The 25,735-nt window shown below is 43.4% G+C and overlaps 1 protein-coding gene across 6 annotated transcripts; it reads left to right on the plus strand.

The window, feature by feature from the left end:
* The first annotated feature begins 857 nt into the window (after positions 1-857).
* Positions 858-25,269, plus strand: kdm6bb (lysine (K)-specific demethylase 6B, b). Of its 6 annotated transcripts, none has more exons than XM_079355104.1 (22): positions 902-1,179; positions 3,297-3,443; positions 6,269-6,325; positions 6,866-6,989; positions 8,580-8,636; positions 8,882-9,101; positions 9,203-9,448; positions 9,867-10,019; positions 10,101-10,388; positions 10,547-13,113; positions 13,223-13,349; positions 13,663-13,768; positions 16,886-17,091; positions 17,390-17,550; positions 17,638-17,706; positions 17,808-17,956; positions 19,499-19,613; positions 19,691-19,878; positions 20,026-20,167; positions 20,269-20,395; positions 20,483-20,653; positions 21,855-25,269. In XM_079355104.1, the coding sequence occupies exons 4-22, from the start codon at positions 6,871-6,873 to the stop codon at positions 21,876-21,878; spliced, it is 5,235 nt and encodes a 1,744-aa protein (XP_079211230.1). In that variant the 5' UTR covers positions 902-1,179; positions 3,297-3,443; positions 6,269-6,325; positions 6,866-6,870; the 3' UTR covers positions 21,879-25,269. The 6 variants fall into 6 exon arrangements, 5 of the variants coding, with proteins under 5 accessions (XP_079211230.1, XP_079211227.1, XP_079211231.1 ...); XM_079355101.1 differs by having other exon boundaries at positions 903-1,179; positions 8,577-8,636; XM_079355105.1 differs by having other exon boundaries at positions 903-1,179; positions 10,104-10,388.
* Positions 25,270-25,735: the final 466 nt, after the last annotated feature.

The raw sequence follows: 25,735 nt of genomic DNA on the forward strand, positions 1-25,735 counted from the left end.
ACAGAACAGATGCTCCCTTTAGGTACACTACATGACACAGTCGCCATACCTCCACAGAGCCACCAGGGGGCTCCATTTAGCACATATTCTGTCCTATGAAGCATCTCCACTAAGTTCTGCACCAAAGCCAGCTGATTGGTCCAAATACCCACATGGGGCCGTGCATTGACCAATAATATTTGAGCTGATCAGGGGCTGTTGCTAAGGCACTTCAGACGAAAAAAAAAAAAAAGCTGTCAGCTGTCTACTTCCACCATTTCACTTTCACACTCGTCTGTCTACTCTGTCTGCTCTCACTGTTCACTCAGCTGTTCAGCCGTGTTGTTATTGGTGGCCTGCGAGTAAAAATGTGCAGAGCAGTGAGCGGAGGAGTTTGCATTGTGAGCCACAAAGACCCTCCCTCACGAACCCGGAGCTGTAGTCCCTCCTCCCCTGCTTCTTCTGTCACTTGAAATTTGAGCTCAGTCAACATGGACAGGCCTGCTGCAGCCTTCCAAATTCAGCTTCTGACAAACCTGCAGGCAGCTCCAACACTCACAAAAGCAATTCATCCTGGCACATTTCAGTGACTCTACACTATTGTCTATTTGATGCTTATCATAAAATAAATTATTTTGGGGGAAAAAAAAAAATTAAGGAAATGTCTAAACGAGTGTTAAATTTTATTGGATTTTTTTTTTTCTTCTGGTAGAAACATGGCTCCGAGAGCTGTAGAGGGATTTAAAATATCTCCTCTACTGTACTGGCCATCTTCCAACTCTCAATTACTCTCACACATATATTGTGTACGTACGTACACACACACACACACAGGAAAAGGAAAATAGAGCCCCCTCTATGCCTCTGTCTGCTGTTTCTCCCCTCCTCCTGCCTCCGCTCTCTCGCTGCGAAACGTGATAGATAAGATTTTCTCCCCTCCGATTGGCTCAGCAGTCGTGATTGGCAGGTGGTTTGGGGCCCGCCCTGCCGGTGTCTGTGCATGGATCGGTCTGCTGTGAGAAGCCCGAGCATCAGAGAGTGGAGTGGAAACAGGAAGAAGGGCCGGGGGAGAGGGGAAGAAAGGAGACAAGAGGAGATAGGAACGGGTGAGACAAGGTGGCGAGGAGTGAAAGAGAGGAAAAGGGGAGCAAGAGAGGGGGTTTGTGGATCAAAGGAACAAAGACACTTAAAACAAAACAGGTAAACTACGGTGAAACACGGTTGTGTTATTTGTCTCTGTCTCTATGGAAATCGTCGCTCTGCGTGCATTGTGCAGTCTGGACGAAGTGCGAGTTGCATTTGTTTGTTTGTAATCTGTTGATTTCTGTTTATTTCTATGTGTCATTGTTCTGAACGACGTGTCTGTCTTGGCTGAACATACTGCAGTGTGTGGTCTGCAGACTGTGTGCTGCACATTCATGCATGAAGCCAACACACACACACACACACATACACAAACATGCACACATGCAATGCAGACATGTAGGCTAGTGCACGAGCAGAAATTTGGAATGATGAATGTTGTGGGAGGGGGGGGGGGGGGGGGGGCTTCTGCGGTTACACGTCTGCTGTGGTTACATTTGTGCTCTGAGGAGCTGAGGTTTAACTGTTGAATACCAACAGTGTGTTTGTGGGAGGTATACAGTAGTGTGTCTTCAGTTAAACAGTTAATCTTTAATGTAAGGAATTTCCAAACTATGTCACATGCAGTTCTTGGCTCAGGAAAAACAAAAAGTTGGGCTCACTGTTACACACATCTTGCACTCAAAACATGTGACTTTATTGTGATTTTCTTAAAAAAAGGGGGGTGGCTGAAATATTTGACTCACTTTCATTTGTTATACAAAAAAAAAAAACATAAACAAAAATGTAAATATGGTCAGCTTAGGTAACGGAAAGTACAGCATGTATGCTTCCAGTTGACCACCTGGATTTGCCATTCCAGGTGCCCATTCCTCACACAGTCCCAGCTGTCTTGCTCACACTCAGACATGTGCATTCAGCCTCAAATTTATACATTGTCAACCTGCTCAATTGTCTTTGTCTACAAAAAGCTGCACATTTTATTGCATTGTTTGCAGATGACACCCCTCTTTTCTTGCTCTTGACCTTGCTTTGGTACATTCCAGCACCCCCAGAGAGAGAGAGAGAGAGAGAGAGAGCTGTGCTTTATGGAGCATACACCGGGAGAAGCTGCTGTTACAGAAAGGGAGAAGGGGATAGAGCAGAGAGGGCTGCGGGGATGTTATTTTTAGAAATGTGATTGATATTCGCCTCGTACTGTAGGCTCTTTCTCTGGGACTGTGACGCTATTTCAGGCCTGAATCCAATCAAATCACACACGTGCATGTGTTCAGGGTGGGTCTGTACATTGTCGCTTCTCACTTCCCCTCTCCATCTGTTCTCGACTTACTTCCTATGTTAGCTAGCCAAGGAGCAACCAGTCGCAGGCCTGGTCTGGTGCAGCCCATCCTTCCTTTTATGGTATAGGATCTTTGCAACTCACACACACGACGTGCACAGGCACACAATGTACCGGGTCCAGTAAGAACATGAGATGCACATCTGCAGCAGCAGCAAAGCCATTTTAGATAGTGGGACATTAGCAGGGAAAATGAAAGCGAGAAGGGGCAGAGAATTATTGGTGCTGAAGTATACATTCAATCTCCTCCCTCTCAGTTTCAGTGTCAAAATCACACACAACCCCCCCCCCCCGCCCCCCTTGCTTGAGGCCGTGCTCCCAGCTCCGGACTAAATGATATCATCGGGACGGTTACCAGGGATACGGGGACCCAGCGTGCAGAGAAAAGGGTGGGTGAGGCATAGGCAGAGCTGTACACATAGCCTGAAAGAGAAAGGAAGCAGCTGGGATATTGGGTATCAAGATCAAAATAAAAAAACAACAACAATAGGAGACTTGTCGATACAAGTAGAGAAGATAGCGAAGGTGATGGGAGCCGAGCCATGAGAGGAGGAAACATGGAAGGAAAAAAAAGCCCGCTGTCAAAGGTTATTGGCCCATCCTTCCTTTCCCCCAGCTCGTTTGTGTCCCTTCCTTTGTCTAGGGGGGGTCAAGTTTTGCAACCGTGCAAATGTGTGTGTAAGCAGCATGTGATAAAGGAAAACGAAGGCCGGGGGGGGAAAAAAAGGAAGAGAATGGCAGCAATACCTGAGGGATGGAGGAGAGATCCTGCTGTTGATTGAGAATAATACAAGCTTCCTGTCTTGTACTGTACATCTGTGCACTGACTGGCTCTGGTATTTCCTCACTCTCTCCACTTTGTGTGTGTCTGTGCGTGTGCGTGTCTGTGTGTTAGCCAGCGGTAGTAGCCGAAGATGAGCGCGACTATTTAATGGGATCTGAGGCTACATTGGAAACTGGCTTCTTATTCCTGGCAGGCAGCATCCTCGAGTTTAGACCAGCGTGTGTCTCCCCTGTCTTTTTCCTCAGTGCACATAGCAAGGTAAGATGGGTGACGGAGTTCACATGCACACGTACAATTAGACACACACTTAGCAAACAAAATTTTGAAACGGTTGTACTGCCAAATGTGGGGGGGGGGGGGGGGGGGGGGGGGGGGGGTTCAGCAGAGACTTGAGTGGATGTGTGGTCCACGAACAGGGTTTCCTTGGTGACAAGCAGGAGAGAAGAAGCAGTCTGAGGGGTGCATACAGCAGGTTTAACCTCCCACCCAGCAGCTACAGATGCATGTGCACATGAACTATTTCCCCCTTCCTTGGTACAGGTTTCAAGACCTGAGTTAGCAAATTAGCCAATCAGAAACCTGTGTGACACTACTGTAAAACAGTGTCCCCTATTCCCCTTGTATCAGCTGTACGTGATTGCTTTCACTGTATGGCCTGTGATAGGATAAACCCTTTGTAAGACATGAGCAAACGCATGCAGAAAATTAACGTGTGCACATGTTTTTATTTTATTTGGTGGTGCAGCCAGGAATTAAAGGGAAAAAAACCCCTGAATGAATTGAAGTATAAATGACAATCCCAGAAGAAAAAAAACCATCTCATGTGTCCACCTAAGGCTAAAAAAAAAAAGTCTGATGTGCTGAAACGCATCGTTAAACAGGTGCAGAACCTGGTCATAGGCTGAGCTAATAGTAGCAGCAGCTGGCTGATCCAGATGTGCTGTGTTTGTCATTGCAAAGGGTAAACTGTGATATTTAAGATAAACGTGATGCATTCAGTGTAGCAGTGGTATATGTTACTCTCTGTGCCAGGCTAGCTAACTATTTGTGTTTGCTGTGTCAAATTTAAGAGAAGGCTTTTTGCAACTGCTCCACCAGGAGCAATTAAAGAGTTTTTATAAAGCACCATTCGATTCTCAATACGCCAGAACAAAATGTTTTTTCTGAGCTTTTCCCTGCTTTATACAGCAAGCATGAAAACCAATACACCCCTATAGTCGTCTGTTAGCAGTGCTCATTCTTTTGTCTGCTTCATTAAACTGTGAAGCAGAGAGTTTACCTCGACAGCATCTTAACCTCTTTTGCACATGACATCATTTGGCCTTGGAGAGAAACTCCAGATGTGCGCAATCACGCCAGCACACATGGGTCTTATATTGCAGGCCCATTGTTGTATAGAGTCAAATTTAGGCTGCTGTGTTGACTGACAGCTCCCCCTTCATCACTTGTAACAACAGTGTGCTCCAGTGTGCAGCAGGGAGGGTCTGCAGCAGATGGTCTATATCTGAGTATTGTTGCTCAAACACCAGCAGGCTGAGGGTTTTTAAAGCACAGGAAGGCGCCTTTCTTTGTCATAAAAAAACAAACAAATAAGAAAACAGCAATGCTGTTTATAAAAATGTAACACTGATCAAACACCGAAAGAGTTTTGAAGTTGTTTCAGTAAATAAAAAAAACACTCTTCAATGTCTTGTTTAGAATTTACAGGGATGTCGAAGTGATTCACAAAAAGACAGTGTGAAGGTTTCAGTATTAGCAGAGACTTGTAGAAGATCAGAAAGCAGATTTTGGTGAAACAGAGGTGCTATGAGGATCAAAGTAGAGATCGACATAATGGTAAAGTTTTAACTGAAGGCATGCAGTTCTGTATGTCAGAGAAAAAAGAAGGCTTGCAACTTGCTAATAGTGCAACATTGTACATTCATGAAGACCTTTTGTGTTCTTTCTGCTCTAAAAATACATGTGAATGCAGTTGACTCCAAAAAGCCTGAAGCCAAAGCAGTAAGAGCTGTCTGGCTTCTGTTGCTCTAGCAACTGGTAGTAAAATGGACTCTTGAAGAGGAGGCTCACTTATTTCATTCAGCACTCACAGAGAGGTTACTATAGCACAGCTGCAACAGTCTTACCACAAACAAACGTGCATGAAATAAACGTACACCACAAGGGAAGTGGAAAGATGTTGCATCGCAGCTCCTCATACTGCTTATAAATAGCTGTGAAAAAAAAAAAGGTGCATATAGAGATGTGACCTGTCAATGCTCCATTCAGCATGCAAAGCTGATCTTTTCAGGGTCAGGTCCCAGAGGCACAGTGCATGCCAGGAGCAGAAGGAACTGAGAAATCTTTGATAGAGAGTAAAAAAAATAAAATTGCATGCATTTATTTTACTTTAATCAAAGGGAAATAAAAACATAACACTTTGAATAGTCGGAGGTGGTTAAAGGTTATACAGTCTAGTCAGACACGGGGCAAACATCTTTTAATTGTGCAGATACACAGAACTCAGTTGGCAGCAGAGAGCACCTTATCATACTGTAGATCTGCTGAACTTACCGCTGATAATAAGCTGTAAGGCTGAATTGGAGATGGGTGCTGTTGATTTGTAAAAACAATCCATTAGTCAGAGGGTTAAAAAAAAATCAGGGTTTGAACTACAAGAAAGTTTAAAAAAAAAAAAAAAAAGTACACCACATCAGTCCACCCTGCTTTTCCCTCCCTCTGCTTTTCTCTTTGTTGTTTAGATGAAGTTGCTATTGCCCTTCATCTTAGTACCATGTGTGTTTTTTTTTTCCTTCGATCACTGGATGGCCACTGACTGTGGTTGGCTGCTGGGTAGCACTGATGAGAGAGAAGCTGAATGCACACTGCAGCTCTGGCTGACTGATGATATGAAGGCTGAGGAGATACTGTGCAGCAGGCAATAAAGCCACCAAGGAATCAAATCTACCTCTGATACGCAGTATGACACATTAGGCTGGGTTTGAATCTCAGACCTGGAGGATAAAGAGTTTGGTATAGACCTGGTGTGTTTATTTCTCTCGTAGTGTGCTGATTGTGTTTTCATCTCTGTGTTCCGTCTACAGCCTGTTTGGTGCTCACCGGTGTGAAGTGGAAGGCTTCCCAAACTCAGACCAAGACTGGTAACCACAACACATATGTTTCTCTTTCTCTGCTTTGTGTGTGTGTGTGTTGCTGTTAACGTGACAACATGGACACTGGATTTACTACTGTAGCACGTTGTAGTATAATAGTAGTATTTAGCACACTAAAGGATAACTGCATGTCAAACAAGCACTTATATGAAGGATATATTACAGTCATTATGATGTCTGATAACAAAGTAGATACTTGGACACTCAGAGATAGTAATCCTGAAGAGGCAGAGATGCACATAAATATTGTTCTGCGTGCCAGTATTCCATCAGAACTTCATTATTACATGGTAAGGATGCTACACATGGAACTCATTGTTGGTGCTCATCAACATATTTTCCTTTTTAATTGATGACTAATGAGAGCCCTTTTTCTTGATAAGCTGCCCAATCATAACTGTCTAAATTATTTGAAAATAAATAGTCAAAACTTTTTTAATGAGGTATAAAAAAAAAGTGTTTTTATTTATTTATTTGTTTTATTATTCCAAATCCCAAACTGAACATATTACAATATTTGTGTTGCAGGCTGCATGTATCACCCAGCAGAGCTGTACTCTGGCCGTAACACATGGGACTCCTACGCAGCTGGGGGACCTAACAGAGGACAATGGGCTCCTGTAAACGGACGGCCCTGGAACCACACTCAAAGGTCAGAAGCGCCGTCATTCATACTCGTACACTAACTCTTTCTGTGGTGTTAAGTTTTATTTCAAAAGAGGCCTACATATAGTTTCACACCTACAAAGATCTGCACTACAGTAACTTTGATGGCTGTCAAAGGAGACATTGTAAACCCCAAGACAGCAGAAACAACTTGCATGCCTTTGACACCTTGAAGGATGAGTTATAAAGTAATTTGAACAAACTGGGAGTTTATATCAGGAATGTACTTTTCAAATTAAATTGTTATTTGAAGTCACTGGCAATAACTCACATTTTATTTGAATATTGTTGGTTTATCATTTTCTCCAAGACGGACCAGGATGTATTTCTTAGTGTGTTAGCTTGGTGCTAAGACATGATGGAAATTGTCATTAATATGCTAACAGAGTTAGCATCTCGGTTATTTTAACCTAACAAACAAAATATTTTATTTGACAATGTTAACTAAAATATATTGTTTGATTATGAAGAGTCCTTAAAAGAAAGAGAGGCTATGTTTCTTTCTTCACATCTCTACGGCCCTTAACTCTGCTGTTGTGCCTCCAGATGTGAATGCTTTCTTCGTCTTGTGTTATTTAATGGCAGTGGTTAGCTAACAACTTGACAACTTCCACAGTAGTACCGGGGGGCGGGGATGAAGCTGAAAAAAACCTGTGTGAACATGTACATTTAAAATATATACATGACTATTTGAATATTTGAAACTATGACCTGTCCCTGGTTGTTATGGAAACAACTTAAAACATTCCCGCTGAGTGTCCGTCTAGCAGGTGGGTCTAAAGCCTTTGCTGTCTGGGTTTGATGTAAGACAATCACCACTTTAAGTGACTGACTGAAAGTGTGATGAGAAATATATTATCAGCTCCGACTTCAGCTGTAAGCACAGCTGCAGCGACAACAAGCTGTACTCAATGAAAACATTGACTTCTTCAGCTGCAGCCCAGAATCCACAGTCTAACTTTACACCATCAGCAGCAGCAGCAGCAGTTGAAAGGGACTTTGATGAATGGGATTGATTAGGTCTATAATAATGAACTTCAAATAGAAAGTTGTGACTTTCAAAGAGGCGTAAACTCAAGTTGTCTAAAGATGTAATCCAATCAAACTGAGAAGTAAGCCAAAGTTGTTGTTATGAAAGCAAATAAAGTCAGATTTTATAAAAGAGGATTTACAGAAGTCCATAAAAAGTCCAGTGGGGTAATGTTAACACTAAACCCTCTGAAGGAGGTTATTGACTATAAAAGTGAATATTTTGTCCAAATGAGTCAGTACTCTCAGACACACAGGCGCACATCAGCATTTTATGTATAAAGGTAATAAAAACAAATATGACGGGAAACCTTTTCTCAAAAGTAATGCATCAGTTGTTAGAGAGTTCACCTTAGCTGTCACCCAAGCATCATTCAAGAACAGAGCCTACTGCTAAAGCAAATTTTAAAGAGCTGTTAATGGCTAGTAAAGTCAAAGGTCAGTAAAAACAGGGAGGTTTGGCTTCCATCTTTCAGCCACTGAGCTCGGCACACTGACACATTTTGTGATTGTTTTTTTGTTGTTGTTTTTTTATTCATTGCAGCAGATACCAAGAAGGGCGCAATCAATCACATCAGCCGCCACCCGATCGTCTTTATAGTCGGCAAGTATCACAGTGTGAACATCATTTATGCAGTGCATTGAAAATGAGCTTTTTGCAGCTTGTAACACATGATGTATTACTTTTTTTTAAAACGGATGGAGCTTCCAGTGTTCAGTTGGGGCAGCGAAATAGTAAAACCCTTGTGCTTCAATGCATATGAATATTTACTCTGACATTTACATTGTTTTGTATCACGATCTACGCCATGACACTCGTTGCTCAATTCAGTTTGTTGTTTTGCTTAGGGGAGAGAGGACAGTCCACCATGTCCAGGACAAGGGTATCTCTAAGGGATACAGGCAGCCTCTGCGTCTTTGGGATTGCAAAGAGCGTCCGTTTGAGGCCCAGAACTGGCATCCCAACTCCACACGCTCATTCAACAATCGACCTGGCACCAACAACGGTTATCTAACAGGACCCGGAGAGCGCTACACAAACTGGGACAACGATGCCAGCAACTCTTTGGTGAGACTTACAGATCTGGAAGAATAATTTGTTCAAATGGAAAGTAGAAGTATGTCATCCTTTAAGTCCTGTATTGATACTTTTCTTATTTTGACTGTCAGCATGGAGGTCCTCATCTGCATCGCAACCACAGAGAACTCCAGTCCCCTCCGCAGAGATGGGCCTCATCAGACTGCCGCAGGAGCTTTCCAAACAGAATGATGAACAATAGACCAGGACCCTGGAAACGGCCAGTCCTCCACCAGCGACGAGACCAACAGCACCAGCACAGTCCCCCTCCACAGCACCCTTTATCCCCCAGGGAAGAGTGTCCAGCCAAGAGGAGACGAGAATCTGGCCCTGATCAGGTAACGATTGTAGCGTAAATAAATGAAGTGGGGCATCAGTCGAATACTCTTATGTGTAGTACTACTTTGAAGGCTAAGCACGAAACCTAAAATGAAAGAATATTAGATTAGTCTGAAAGCTCTCCATCAGGGAGCTACAGAAAGAAACCAACAAAGTAACTGGCCTAAGATGAATATTTATCACAAACACATGACGGATCATTAACATTTCCGACAGGTCTGCAGTCAACATTTTTTTTGGGGGGGAGCGTGTGTAGAAGTGAAATGGTCACCATTCAAAGTTTTGATTCATTAGAAATCTAGAATTATGGTTCTCTTTTGCTACACAATTTTGGGGCGAAGCTTAACGAGTATTGCTGGTTTACTATTTGCTAAAATGGAGTCTCAAATGACAGCACATTTATGTGTTTCTGTGTAGTCTCATCTGGGATCAAGGCATTTACCTTTAGTCGCCCATGCCCCATCGCCAACTCGCCACAATCGCTGCAATCAAGATGACTGGAAGCCTCTTCACGACAGGGCTGGTCCTCTCCATCACTCTGATCACAGGACCTCAACCACACAGCAACCGGTAAGCTAGCAGAAACACTGACTGGGACCTAAACACTGGGAAAAAAAATAAATTTTTGTTGACTTGAAATGTTGAAATTAGCAGGAAACCTCTAAAGTACGAGCTGAAGGACATGGCTCCAGTAACAGTAACCCAGCAGCTCTGAACCAGAGATGCAGCAGCAGATCACCACATCACGGAAGCAGAGGGAAGGTGGACCGGAAAATCTCGTCTTCACCAGCAGACCACACCCGTGTGCCTTACAGCCACCAACACCATCATTACCAGTATCAACGGCACACAGGCCACCCCAGAGCCCCACAGCACAACCCGCCACTACACACTCATGAGGAAAAGGACTCAAGGAACCATCACCACAAAAAAAGCACAGTGAGAATTCGACTTTTTAGATTCCATGAGCACGTAAATCTCTCATCTGATTGAGTAAGGATACTTTCTGTCCTTAAAACGATCACTTGAGTTAGTCATTGTTTTTTTTAACATATTAGTCACTGTTGATGATAATTCAAATGATACCTATTCTACAGGATCCTCAGCGCATTCATCAAAGGGCCAGTTCAAGGGATCCAGCCCTCTACAAGTCCTCTGGTTCAGCCTCTCCCCCCTACTCATCCCTCCTCTGCTCTCCGCAAAGTGAAGCTCGCTCTGCCAGTAGTCCACATTCTCCTTCCAGTCCATCTACATACATGGTCGCCAGTGGCAGAAAAGATCAATCAATTCTCCGTCAATGCAGTCCGGGCCCCAGAGGACAGCAAAAACTCCAGGGGAGCCCCGATCACACCCCGAGACGTAGCTCAACATCTCCCACATCGTCTCCTACGTCTCACACGGGTTCAAAATGTAGGTTCTCAGAGGTCAACGTTCGAAAGACTTCAAAGTCTGCCTGCTCACGGCAGACATCACACAGCAGAGCAAAAGCAATCAAGCCCGAGATGGAGCCGGCGGAGCGCGCGAAGAATGACAAGCTAGTGAAAAAGGAAAGGAAAGACGGGATTCAGAAGACGAGCAGAAAGGATGTGGAGACAAAAAGGCGGAAGAAAAAGGAGGAGAAGAGGTTGGCCGAGAGAAGAAAGAAAAGGGAGAAATCAGCCAAGAAGGACAGAAAGTCAGGCTTGAAAACGAAAATGCTTGAAAAGGACTCGTTTACTTCTTTCTCAGGTGAGGCCAAAGGGAGTAAAATGGAGGTCACGACGATGTCTCCGGAGAAGCAGGTAAAGCCAGCATCACCATCCAAACACAAGCACAGGGAGAGGTGGGAACGAGAGAAGACGCAAAAGCTGTCCATCAAACCCTCTCCACATCCGTCCCCCGAATCTCAGAAACCCCCCAAAAAACGAAATCCTCCAAAGGTTTCTGTCAAGAAAAAACTAGCACATTGTCCTCGCGGTAACACCAGGGACAAAAAGATCAGCAAGAAGCCAACCAAGGTTTCCTCCCAGCTGGAAGTGCGACCAAAAGCAAAACCAGACGAGACTCTCCCCTCTCTTTTATTCAAAGCCTTAGAGCCTTTCACCACAGCTTGCTCTGTTAGCTTAGAGCAGCCCTTCGATGGCAAAGATGACGGGCAGGGGCTTCTCAACGCCCCAGACCTACAGCCTGTTGCAGTGATGGGAAATTTGCAGGATTTGGGAGACAACCTTTCAAACACTCCTCCTGTCCTCAGCTGGCAGGGATCTCCGGTATCAGATCTGGGAGATGATGAGGAGGAGCTGGAAAAGGGAGTGATAAGCAGACCTGTCCTCCAGCCAAGCCCAACCCAGTGCTTTTCCCCTCCTCCTGTCGACAGCGAGAGCACTGATGATACCACCAAGGAGTCTTGTGAAGGTCCACTTGCCGGTAATTCACACGACAACGTGCCAGAACTCTGCGACCTACCTTTCGCAACTGAGCAAACTGGCGGGGAGGAAAAGGAGGAGGACGTGGACAGCACGGGGGAAACTTCCGAATCTCTTCTTCGTGAACTTCGCCACCACAAAACGGGCTTGGATGACGTCTTCAAGAGCCTTGCCAACTTTCTTGGAGGCCAGAAGGTCCCTTGTCGAGGCGGTCCATTTGGGGGCCCTCCTCCTTGCACCGCTGGAGGAGTGAAGTACTCTTCTTCTCTTGAACTGGGGCCGGAGATTCATGAGCAACAGGATTTCTTTCCCGCAACGGATCCTTCAGCATCCTCTGAAGCCGGCAATCAATCACCGGCTCGCGCTACCTCACGTTGTCTTTTAAACTCCGACTCTTCGACAGATGGCGAGGAGCCCGTCAAGGACGCCGAGCTGCAGAAGAAGCAGGAGCAAACTGAGAGGAACATGAAAGAGAAACCAGAGGATAAGAAGACGGAGCTCCTCACTGAGAGGACGGAGTCGTCTCTTTTGGACGGGTCGCTGAGCGCGAAGCTGAGAGTGACCACGACGAACACAGCCTCCTTTACCAGCCTCATCACCGTCACCACCAAGGAAGACCGAGGGACCTGCAAAGAGACGCACAGAATAAGAACAGGCAGGAAAAGAAAGCAACACAGTAAGGACGAGGGAAGACGGGGAGAAATAAAGATTAAGATCAAGACGGAACAAAGCAGTGTCATGTGTCCTAAAAACAAAACGACCGAAAATGGGAGAAGGAAAGAAAGGGATGTTTCTTCCTCGTATTTTGTAATCTCCAGGAAACCACCCAGAACTCTCAAAGACGGTAGGAAGCGGCAGATTCTTTTGGAAAAACAACCAAAGCGCGGCAAGGACAAAAAAAGAGACAATGACAACTCTGAGGGGAAGATGGTCGCAGGAAAGAAAGAAGAGGCGGACGGGTTAGAAAATAAGAGAGCTGCAGCAGCCGGAGACAGAAAGAAGATGCCGAGCTCAGCATCACCTGTAACGATCAACACATCCAAATTATGCGTCGCCGCCACAGCGAGCAAAGCTCCGGTCGACCCTCTGAAACTGAAAGCGTTGTCCATGGGCCTGTGCAAGGAGTTGAAGATCCTTCTGATTAAACTTGAGAGTGCTGGAAGACAAACGTACAACATATCCGAGCTGGAGGCGAAAAGAATCCCGCTGTCAGAGATCAGCATTGAAAACACAGCAGCTGAAGTGATAAGAGCTTGCAAGTGAGTGGCAGAGAAACTCATTTATTCGTGGAGTTTAGAGATGCTTTTACAGAGAAGGTTGTTCTATCTTGTTCCTTATAATGATTATTTGTTTGTTTTTTTATCCTAGCGGGACAAGTGTAAAGGGGAAATTCAAGGAGTCCTTCCTGCTTCCTGCCTTCTCTGTCAAACCTAACATTGCCAGTGTGACCCCTATTCCTAGAGAGAAGCTAAACCCTCCGACGCCCAGCATCTACGTGAGTCTACAAATTAGTTGTTGCCATACCAGGGTTCACGGTTCTAGGCTTGTTGTGTTGGAGTACAGCCGCACCAAGCAGCCGACATGGCTGTTGTTTCTCTTTGTCTGGTTTGTTGCTTAAAATCCACTGAATTATTTCTTGGAGCCTCTTCTTGAGATCAGCCCTGAAGGCTGCCTTATCATTCCTTTGTTTCCAGACACCTTCATGAGTCAGTATTTTCCAATTGTTCTTTCAAGATTCAATTCTTTTCAAATATTCTGCACCCAGATGTTCATTAGCGCTCTGTGTTTTTTTTCTTTTTTTTCCTCAGTTGGAAAGCAAGAGGGATGCTTTCTCTCCAGTTCTGCTTCAGTTCTGCACCGATCCTAAAAACGCCGTCACCGTCATCAGAGGCCTGGCCGGCTCCCTCCGCCTCAGTAAGTTTATACACCACACGCGTCGACGCTAATTTGCTTCAGTCAATTTTCTCCGCAGAATTGATCGAGTTCCATTCAGCACAAATGAGTTTTTTTGGTGATTAGCCGCACACATTGCCAATAATTAGGGCCTTTTTGATGAGTGAAAATGATCACACAGGGACAGAGAAAGAAGAAGAGAGGAGGCATTTATTCTACAAATGTAAACATTTGTAATTGTTGGCTTACATTTTATTGTGGGAGACTTTTTACATGTTGTGTTTTATAAAATTGATCATTTGCAGGGCTTAAAGCTGGCCTTGGGCTCAATCAATTTATCAATCAACCATCTTTATTTGTGAAGTGCCAATGTCTAACAAGTATTTTAGCACACTTTACAAAAGAGCAGGTAAAAGACCTCACTCTTTGTTCTAGTATCTACAAAGCATGTTGATTATAGAGGGTGAAGTTGAGCAGTCTTGAAAAGTCCTTTTATCCATTCTGCCAAGAAGACAGCACCACGTCTTCAAAGTCGCATCCTGATTTTAGTCTTTTATTATCCATCTGTGTGAATGCACAGCCTGTATTTTCAACCGTGACATGAAGAGTGGGCCGTGGTTTATTTGAATGGGCTTGCATGATTCAGTGTGTGTCCTTAGTATGAATGAATGAGTTGACTTAATTGTCTCCATGGGGAAATTCTTTTTCACAGCACCGTTTACAGTCCAAACAGACAAGTCCCACCAAAGAACATAAATACACAAAACACAGAACATAACACAGAGTAAGACGAGTCAAGAGTTCCCACTGTGGCCGGTTCAGCGAGGCCTTTTGCTCAGGGCCGTTATTACAGCAGGGATCAGGCTCCTCCCGAGGCGAGCCGTTCTGCACCTCCCTGCTATGTACCACTGCCTTGTGGGATGGGGGGATGGTTCAGTGGGGGCATGATGTCCTGTTCTATGGAGGTTGCAATGCCTATGATGGAAGTGTTGTTGAGTTCTGTGAGGATTGGTGTGGGGAGACCCTTTACACTGGCAGCTATGGTTGTGATATGTCTGGGTTTATCCTTGTTTTTTTTTACAGACAACTTGTTAAAGAAGCAGGTGGAGCACTACATGAGCATGGGCTGAATGTTCTGATACAGCAGCAGGAGGAGATGAGGGCTGACGACGAGTCCTTTCACTTTACGGACGTCACTTTCATGGCTCTTTTTTTTTTTGGGGATGTCACTGGTGTGCTGTCGAGTGTCACTCCAAGCTACTTAAAACTATTTACTCTTTCCACTGCTTGGGTATTGATGAGAAGTGGGTGCTGGGGTGAGTGGGGCACTGACAAAGTGACCTGGGGAGTCTAGTTGCTGAAGGACAAGGTGCAGCAGGCAGGCCACAGCGCCCTCTGTGCCCCTGTTTGGCTTGTATGCAAATTGGATGAGTTCCAGCTGTGGGGCAACAACTGGCAGAAGAGTCCAGGGTGTGAAAACTCTTAAGTTGCTTTGCAAAGGAACCTTGGTCAGTTATTGCACCTGTGTCAGAGTTTTAACTCTCTGAAATGCCTGCTTGGTGATCATGTTGGCAAATTCAGACTCCAGTTTTATATTTGAATTTCAACTTTGCCTCGAAAACCTCTTCTTTTTTTTTCTTTTTTTTTTTTTTATCCTGTTTGCGAGTTTTAAGCGTTCCCCGTCCTTGAGCCTAAAGGCCTCATGCTTTTCCTTTAAGCTCTGTCTTAGTTGGAGGGTGATCCATGGTTTGGAGTTGGGATACTTACATTGTTTTTCCAGGAATGCTGCTGTGAACGCAGAAATCGATTTTACACCGTGATGACAGAGACCTTGTCATTCAAGTTTCCATCAAAAACGTCCCAGTCACGCCAGATAACCCTGGAGGTCAGTAATGGCATCCTTTGACCACTGTGGGGCGCTGTAGCATTGTGGCTTGTGACTTTTTAGTTCATTCTTAGAGAGTGGAAGTAAACAGATTATCTCCAAGTCCGAGCGCTGGATATGAACTGGCACGGAATGCGTCCGTGATGTTACCATAACACAAGTCCAAGATGTTTGTCTTCTGGGGGGAATGATGGTCGTCCGGTCTGCAATAAACAGCGGAGCTCCGGAGGGTACTTAGCCATCATGATATGATCAACCTCAGCTACCAGCTCTGCTGCTGTCCTTGCGTTAGCACTGGGGGTGCAGTGACAGGGTCAGCATCTCGACTTTGGGCGTACACACCTTACAGTGCACCTTGATGTTGTAACACCACCTGTTATTGATGCACATACAGACCCCGCCGCCCCTCGTCTTCCCCTTCTGTCGGACCTGATTTATTGTGAAGTTGTCCAGGCTGACCTCAGCATCAGAGACGGATTCGTCGAGCCAGGTTTCAGACAGGGTGATGATACCCTGACAGTCCTTTCCGGTCTGCATCCGGCGTGTAGCAGCTCCATTTTGTTACAGAGTGAGCGGACATTTGATAGAATGACGGAGGGCAGAGATGGTTTAAAAGGACACTTCCTTATTCTGCTGCAAATACCTCCACGACGTCCTCTTTTCCTCGGCTGAAGCTCTGGTGGGAGATCCACAACAGGTTTGATGTTGCTCAGCAGCGAGGTCCGGTGCGGCAGGAGTTCATCACGGCTGTAGGTGAGTAGCCTGTTGCTGATATCAGCCGGTAGTGCCAGGCCACCACAGACCAGCCATAGGACCGCGAGCTGAGCGACGACCACTTAGTACAACTTCATCATGCCAGATGAGCAGAGTGTAGCTCAGATAGAACACTAGACAATACAATAACAATACACTATTGACACTGAAACGGGACCTGGTGTGGAGTCAAACAGAGTGCTGTCGCAGCTTAGCGTGCGCCATCTTGAATAGACACCCAGTATAAACTTCTTTTATTATTGTTATCACAATATATATCCATAATGTGTCTGTAACATATGAAATATCGTATGACATGTTATAAGTTAAGAATCAGAAATTGCATGAATGATGAACGTGAATGTAAGATATTGTTACCGTTTTAAATGGTTAATAATGATCCCAGTGCCTTTGGGAGTGTACATTTAAAAGTCATCAAATGTATGAAACACCTAAGGAGTGTTTTTATCTAACGATTATCTCTTTCTTCCCCATGTGAGACCTTGGTCTGTTCTCCACCAAATCGCTTGTGGAGGCCAACGCGGAGCATGCAGTTGAGGTGAGGACTCAGACTCAGCAGCCGGCAGATGAGAACTGGGATGCCAGTGGTTCATTGCAGACCTGGCCTTGTGAAAGCAGCCGCTCACACACCACCATCGCCAAATACGCCCAGTACCAGGCGTCCAGTTTCCAAGAGAGCCTGCAGGTAGACATTTCCCTTCATAGGAAACACTTGACACAGAAATGTATTGACTGACACACACAAAATAGAAAGGGGCAATAGAAAGCAAGTATGCACATAGCAACTCTTCCATATTTGGTTACGTTTTATTCACCATTGGCTGTTAAAAGTAAACAGACTCCACCTGTGTTTGGTATAATCTGTAATTTTCTTTTCATATCCACTTTATCCAGGACTGACCTCCAAAGTGAGCTGAGTAGTGATGCATCCATTTTTATGTGTTGGCCAATCTGTCCGCTAAGCTCATGTAGATGTGTTATAGGAGGAGAAGGAGAGTGAGAATGAAGAGGAAGAGGAAGAGGAAGGGGAGAAGGACAATCCCTCAGATTCATCACCCACCACCAAAGCCGGTCTGACCCTCACCAACAGTAAAAGCAGTCCGGCCTCAACGACCAATTCTGGCGGCGTCACCAGCGCATCCAGGTACGTGTAATGTATTTGTTAGAAGAAACGGCTGTTTAAATGTCTAAAATATCAGTCATGGCATGTTTTGTTCTTCTTCACTTTCAGCTCCGAGCAGAAGTCAGCAGGAAAGATAATCAAATTTGGGACCAACATTGATCTCTCTGACCCCAAAAGGTGATGTTTTGTTGTTGAATTCTTCCCACATGACTTGATCTCCTTGAGTTATGCGCGTTGTTTACCCTTGATGGTCACTTTTTTTTTTTTTTTTTTGTAAGGTGGAAGCCCCAGCTGCAAGAGCTGCTGAAGCTGCCAGCCTTCATGCGCGTGGAGTCCAGCAACAACATGCTCAGTCACGTAGGTCACACCATCCTGGGCATGAACACGGTCCAGCTGTACATGAAAGTGCCAGGCAGCCGCACGCCAGGTCAGTGAGTGTCCAACAACACAATGAAGCATTCGTAATCTGTAAATGAGCCTCACCAAACAATATCACTCATACCATAGTTATACCTAAACAGGAAGGCAGAGCAGGCTAGTTCAGTTTCTGCTGCTAGATGCTGAAATATTCTCCTGTTATGTATTGATAATATCAAAGGGGCTGATATGACACACCAGCCCATTAAGCCCCTTTTCCACCATGTGTTGAGTTTTGGTTCGGTACAGTTCGTTATGGAAAACCTTGATCTTGCTTGCGTTTCCACAGCCAACCAAAGCCATACACATCACTAAATCGCAGCAGTACAACATTTTGTAGACCGCTAATAAATTCAAAAAAGGAAAATAATGTGACACATTAAAAAAAAAAAAAAAATCAATGACTCCAGAAAGATCTGCATCTTAGAGGTTATCCACGCAGCGCTCCCAGACGCTGACATTTGTCCTTTATTAGCGCTGTTGCACGTTTTAACTTGCAGTTTGTTTTGTTGTTGACTAAATGATGAGAAACACTTAAAACTGCCTCACTCGGGGTCGCCGGTGGCGCAGCGGCAGTGCGCGCGACCCCATGTATTGAGGCTCAGTCCTCACGCGCGGGCGGCCCGGGTTCGCGTCCGGCCTGTGGCCCATTTCCCGCATGTCTCTCCCCACTCTCTCTCCCTGATTTCCGACTCTATCCACTGTCCTCCCTCTATAATAAAGGCATAAAAGCCAAAAACAAAAAAAAACAAAAAACTGCCTCACTCATCCATGCACATGGTGCATCACTGCTCTTACAGATATACCATATTTTTTCTGACCTTGTTGGGAGTTAGTGTATACTTCGGTAGATTTTCTAATGTGTTCTCACATCCTGTTTTTTTTGTTTTTTTGCTTGCATATTGCTTTTCATGATGATTCCTGAAGCATTAAAGGGGACATATTGTGAAAAATCCACTTTAAAAGTGTTTTTGATCATGTATTTGGGTAACCTGAGTGTTAATCTCCCTACATTTTTTTTTTTTGTGGTCTGCATAAGTCTTACAAAACTTGCTCAAATTGCTCAATTTCAAATTTTCTCAACTTGTGACATCACAAGTTGATTCTGGGGGGGGGGGAAAATCCCCTCTCCCTCCTCTGTTATCTCCACTCATGAACTCTACCCCCAGTCTAGAGCAACATTTTTATGCAGATCCACCATTTTTATTCTCGCTACAGAGGAGTGATGTCTGCGGGGGAAACTTGGGGTGGGGCCTAATCATTGCATTTAAAGAGACACACACACCAAAACGGAGCATTGGTGAGCTGGTTTCTACAGGGTCACAAACCGCCCCTGGTTCTTGGTTCATGTTATATATTGACCACAGCACAGCACAGACTGTTCTGTGTTCTCTTTAAGGTTATTGTATCAGATCATGTATTACTGATTATCTTTTTTTGAGTTATTATTTCCATCGTGGGAAAAATCTCTCATCAGCTGTGCATCATTGATAAAGTCACTTGACTACATTTGCCTTGAGACGTTTGAGTCATTCTTCGCATGTCTCCTCAGGTCATCAGGAGAACAACAACTTCTGCTCAGTCAACATCAACATCGGGCCTGGGGATTGTGAGTGGTTTGCTGTCCACGAGCACTATTGGGAGGCCATCAACAACTTCTGTGAGAAGTGAGTGAAGGCACTTTTAGTTTAACGATCAATAAATGCAGACGTTTATGTCATGTTGCCAATTGCCTCCCCCCTAGGCATGGAGTGGACTACCTCACAGGGTCGTGGTGGCCAGTCCTGGAGGACCTCTACAGCTCTAATATCCCCGTATACCGCTTCATTCAGAGGCCAGGAGACCTGGTGTGGATCAATGCTGGGACTGTTCACTGGGTGCAGGCAGTGGGCTGGTGCAACAACATCGCCTGGAACGTGGGCCCGCTCAACTGTAAGTTAAAATGAGGACAGAAAAAGAAGACAAAATATCAGTTTAGACCTTGTTCATCAGGTGCTCTCTGTCTCATAAGGTGAATATGCAGTGAAATATGCAGCCCACTTTTCAACCTCCCCTCCGTTTGTGTATTTTCTCTCCCAGCGTATCAGTATCAGCTTGCCCTGGAGCGCTTTGAGTGGAACGAGGTGAAGAAGGTTAAGTCAATCGTTCCCATGATCCACGTTTCCTGGAATGTGGCTCGCACCATCAAGATAAGCGACCAGGACACCTTCAAGATGATCAAGTAATGTCTTCACGTCGCGTCTCTGTGTGTATATGTGAGCGTGTGTTTAACGTCTTAAACAAACACACGCCTCCCCAATCTGCTCGTCTGTCTCTTTTTAGACACTGCCTGATTCAGTCCATGAAGCACATCCAGATTCTCAGAGACCAGCTGGTGGCCGCAGGGAAGAAGATCTGTTACCAGAGTCGAGTGAAGGATGAGCCGGCGTACTATTGCAATGAGTGTGATGTGAGTCCTTCATCCATGTGTCTGTTTGCTAACGTGAGTTTTTTTTGGATCAGATAATGGACTATAACTGCATCTTTATGTTTGAAGGTGGAGGTGTTTGACCTGCTGTTTGTGACCAGTGAGAACAGTAGTAAGAAGAGCTACGTGGTGCACTGTGAGGACTGTGCCCGGGCTAAGAGCCCATCACTGGCAGGAGTTGTGGTGCTGGAACAGTATCGGATAGAGGAGCTGATGAAGACCTACGACAGCTTCGCACTGGTCAGTATCACTTTCTAATTTTTACTGCGAGTGATGCTAGAAATCTTCCTGGCTGGAAGATTATGACGCTAAATAAGGTACAAACAAGACCCTGTATTGCTTCAGTGATAATTACGTTTTTCATAACATTTACAGCATCAAAGAAATTCTTCACGCAATTGTTTAATTACCTTAAATACTTATCTGTTTATCTGTTGTTCAAGTTTACATTATGGTAACTTTATTGTGAAGTTACAGGTAGTAATAATAATAATAATAATAACTTTATTGTGCACTTTGCTTCAGTCAAAGTGCTGTACAGGTACTAAAATCAACTAAAAAACATTAACAAAACAAAAACAAGGTAAGGACTTTTTAATGAAGTCTTTGAATTGCGGATATTAAAGGAGAAGTTCAGATCAGCCTTAAAAAAACAGTGGAAACGAAAAAACCCAGAGATATTCATTCCCCTTTGTTTACTGTTTTTAGCAGCCGACTTTGAAATCTTCAGGGCAACTTTTAAAGCAGCGTCTGCTCGTTGCCGTCAGACAATCAAAGCATAACATGTATAACGCAGTAATTCAAACTGAATGTACACTGAGGTGGAATCATTACAGAAACCAGGGCACGTTTCAAAGGGTTTGTGATGTTTGATTTACTTTGTGTGGGAAAGAAATGCTTGCAGAAGTGTGCCTTCATACCTGCTGAAAAAACCTGTTGAATACATAATCCCAAAGTATATATCACCAGTTTTTTTTTGCCTTGATTCATTTGTGGGCTTTTTGTGCCTTTTTATTGTAGAGAGAGGTCAGTAGATGGAGTCAAAATCAGGGAGAAGGAGAGAGTGGGGAATGACATGCAGGGATGAGCCCCACTTAAAGGACGATACATGAGAAACATGCACTAACCCCATACCCTCTGTTTTCATTCTGTATATTTTAGTTTGTAAAGAAGAAACCCTGATTTTTAGGTCATATGTTACACCTTTACTGCTTTTCATGAAGTTAGTTATAACTGCTGTCCTTCAACAAGATCATTTGTTTTGTTATGTTGGGGATTTTCTAACATCCAGACAAAGGGAAAAAAGGGATGATAAGCTTTGTTTTTAATGTGCATTGTCATTTTTAAAAGCTATGTTTCCTATCATGTCCACGTAATAACTACACATACAGTGTGAGGGTCCAGCTGAGCTCTGTCTCTCCCTCTGTCTCTCCCCCTTCAGGCTCCAGCTCCCTGTTCAAAGTGACAACTCCTCCCCGGTGTCTTTCAGCCATAAAACCAAAACTCTAATGGCAGCACAAGTGTTGTCTTCAAGGCAATCTATTTGTGAACACTCCCTGAATCAGCCAATTTACTCAGTATTGTTTACATCACACAATAAGGTATGGATACTCAGCCAATCCAACTCAAGCTCACTGTCTTCCCCATACCAGCTCCTGATTGGACGTGGGATTTGAAATAGAATGACTAGACTGGTGCTCTTTAATGCAAAGCATTTCAGACGTGTACAAAAAAAAAAAAAAAAAAGGAAAAAAAAAAAAAGGAGAGCACTACTAGCACTGAAAATCAGGTTATATGTTTAACGGACACTGCTGTGATTCTAAAGCGTCAAGTAGCCGGTTCTGTGTGTTAATTCAGGTACTTTTATGCAAATTCAGTAGAATTTTTTTACACCAATCTAGTTATTCTATATGTCCATGAATTTGCTGTGATTCTGTTGTACCAGCAGGGGAATGGCTTCACAAGAGAAGTAGCTGATAGTCACATTTGACATCACATTTGCTTTCTGTTTTTCTTTAGTATTCAGGTGAACTCTGGCATTTGTAATTCCCGTCTGTATACTCTTTGAGGTGCTATTCCAATCCTATTTATTCTGGTTAGATATTTTAAAAGTGTTACCAGCCTAGAAGTACACCACATTGGCCTTGTATTTAGAGGAGATGTAATTAGAGGATTAAAAACACAGTAAAAAAGGTTTTATGTAAAAAATTCAACTTAAAAAAAAAAACAACAAATCAAAACTTTTCTCAGTTTCTCTAAAATACGGGTTAACTAGAGGACTAATATGGTTTCATTCTTAGTTTGAAATCAGCTTTTAGATGGAAGATTTGGTTTTGGTTTGTTTTCATCACCAGTCCAGCTAATTTCGCCGACTGTGGTTTCTTTGATACACCCAGAAAACAGGCATGGTGTCATTTTTATTGTTTTGAATGGGAAAACATTCCCAGTTTTATACCTCTTTTGTTGCTATATTCTTGTTTGTAGATGACAGAGAAAATAAATAATTGTAAATTGTGAATGAATTTATGATATACCCACGGTGGTGTGCATAGACTTGTGGGCAGGACGGTGCTACATGTATCAGCGAAGTGCCGGTTAGTGTGACAAAAGTAATATGTCCAAAGAGAAACACAATCATAATCTTATGATGCAAAAGCCAGCGAGGATGAACAGATGTCCAAGCTGACGGGCACCTCACGATGTTTTCTCATTCTGTCCCAAACATCCACCCTGAACAGGATCCAGGAGCTAGTGCACTGTCAGGAGATGTGGCATACTGTGTTTATAGTTCAACGTGTTACAAGCGTATGAACTGAGACATGGCCCAGACATCATTGTAACAGCCCTTCAAATGAAAACATCTAATTTGTTGAGGCCACATAGTCCAATCTTTGGCTATAAATGTGGTTATTATGGAAGGGCTACAAAACTTCAAAGTAGAGCTCGACTGATTTTTAAGGCAATACTGACATTACTTGATTGTTCTTTATGTGTAAAAACCAAGTAACACTACTTCATGACTGGTAGCCGTAGACTAGAAAAAACTGCACACTTATGTTTATTTGCTTTGGCGTATTTGACCTGGCCCCATCCTGTTCTGGCAGATTACAATCAGGAAAAGTTCAGGTCGGGCTGATCACGGCTGTTTATCTTATATTGTGTGTGTTTAAGGGCCATTGAGACTATTTCGTAAACAAACAAGATGGCTACCACTGATATGGAGTTTTCTGAATTCACAAACTTGTTGCTGTTACACTGTAGCTGCTTTCTAGTGATCTCACAGCACTATCTCATCTACAACAATAGACGAGATGTTTTTCAGCTTACCTTCCAAGCTCCCATACACGTCACAGACAAATAGTCATGCATTCGCTGTTCTTAAATGGTAGACGCTGTGAGGAAAGGTAGACGGAGCACTGAGGGAATGCTACTTTCAAAATCATGCTCGTTTTCGAAAATGACCGACCCTGCCTTTAAGGCCATATGAATTGTTGCAATCATGATTGGTTGTAATATCCGGAGGCATTTTCTCTGCAACTGTTGACAACACCAGTATATTTTTGGCTCATTAGTGTTACAATGCCAGGAAATTTCCAATAAGCCTTGTTTGCTGCATTTTATTTTAAATATCAGCAAACATTGGCACAGGTGGCTGCAAGAAGCTGATATTTTGGCCTGGACAATATTGGTCTATCTCTACTTTCAAGTGCACTGAAAAGCTTTTGTTCCTTCATATAATAAGATTGATACTTCATTGGACTGTTTCCTTGAATTTGTCCAATCTTGAACTACTTAGACTGGTGTTAAGCATAATTAAATGTCAGTGATCCAAGCCCTGCCCGTATCAGTCTTTGCACCCCATTCACTGTACATATTGTATCTGTTTTCAGGTTTACTAGAAGACTTCTGTAGTTGTGTTCTCAGTCAGATATCTAATTTGTATATGGTCAAAATTTGTCCACCTCAGTCGCTTGTTTTTGTTGTTGCTATATTATAAAAATACCCAGAAAATATCCTGTCACTCTAGTTTAAATTACTGCAATGGGAGTTTTTGTTCCCACTTTTATACCTCTTTTTTGTTGACAGTTTCTGTTTTTTGGATTACAGAGAGAATGGAAAATTGTAAATGGTGACATTATTTATACTGTATATGGTTGTTTTCTTATATATTTATTGCATATCAAAGGGTACTTCATTTGATAAGAGCCTACACGGTATTTTAAAGATGTAGTATGGTCATAATGTTAGGACAGGGGAAGTGCAATTAGGGGGGACAGTTAAATTTTAATGGTGCTAGCCCCCTCCTTGCCTCAATGCCCCCTTATTGAAAAGCATATAATGATGAATGATCAAAAGTCAGTGATACAACTCAATCCACTGGTTGGTGCTTAGAACCTTTTCACAACAGTAACTGATAACAGAAATGAACTGATGTCTTTGTACTGTATGTAATGAATATGAGATCTTTTAAAAACTTTTTTTTGTTTTTGTTTTTCCATTGTATGAAATTCATTATCTTGTGAGGCATTAGTGGTTTTCTGAAGAACATTAGCAGTAGTTGTAATTATTGACACTTTTGCAGAGACTTTTAGGGATGTGACTTCAAATGACGTTGAGGGTTTCGGTTTTTCTCTGTGTCTTGTCCTCATCATTATTCTGAGTAGTATTTTTTGAAGGATGTAATAATGCTCCTTTTTCCTCTTGACTTGTTTGATTTCTGCTGCACTTATTGTTTCTAAAAGAACTCACATAGAAGAAACCTGAGCCAGACCTGTCTTAAATCCCTCTGTGATTTTTCTGTGACATACTGTATTGTTGTTCAATGAAATAAAATGTTTTGATAAATTATTCAACAATGAGTGTTCCCTTTTGATTTCCTTTCAGTCATCTGGCCTGTTTCCTTTCTGTGTGGAGAGTTAAATTGATCCCGTTCCTGCAAGTGTCACGTTCTCCTTGTGAAATTGTTCAGGGTGACATTATGGATCGGAGTTTTAAATATTATATTTATGCTTGTGCAGGTGGAGATGGTTCATCATCAAATAAGAAGATGAAATGAAAGACCTTTTTCTACCATCTTACCGACTATATAATAAAACCTGGGATGTGACATTTAATACAATTCTGCATATTGACTCTCATAAAGGCTGAGAAAAGTTTTCAAAGAGGTCATTCTCATTCCCTCATTCATAATAAAACATTAAACAGATCTCACATAATATTTTGAATAACCCATATTTGCACATGTTTTCACTGGGTCATTGTAACAGTCTTTAAGGGAAGACATTTTCAGGGAGGTTTTGGGTTGATTCTCTCCTCCTTGGA

The sequence above is a fragment of the Symphodus melops genome (assembly GCF_947650265.1).
Source record: "Symphodus melops genome assembly, chromosome: 11".
NCBI classification, from domain to species: domain Eukaryota; kingdom Metazoa; phylum Chordata; class Actinopteri; order Labriformes; family Labridae; genus Symphodus; species Symphodus melops.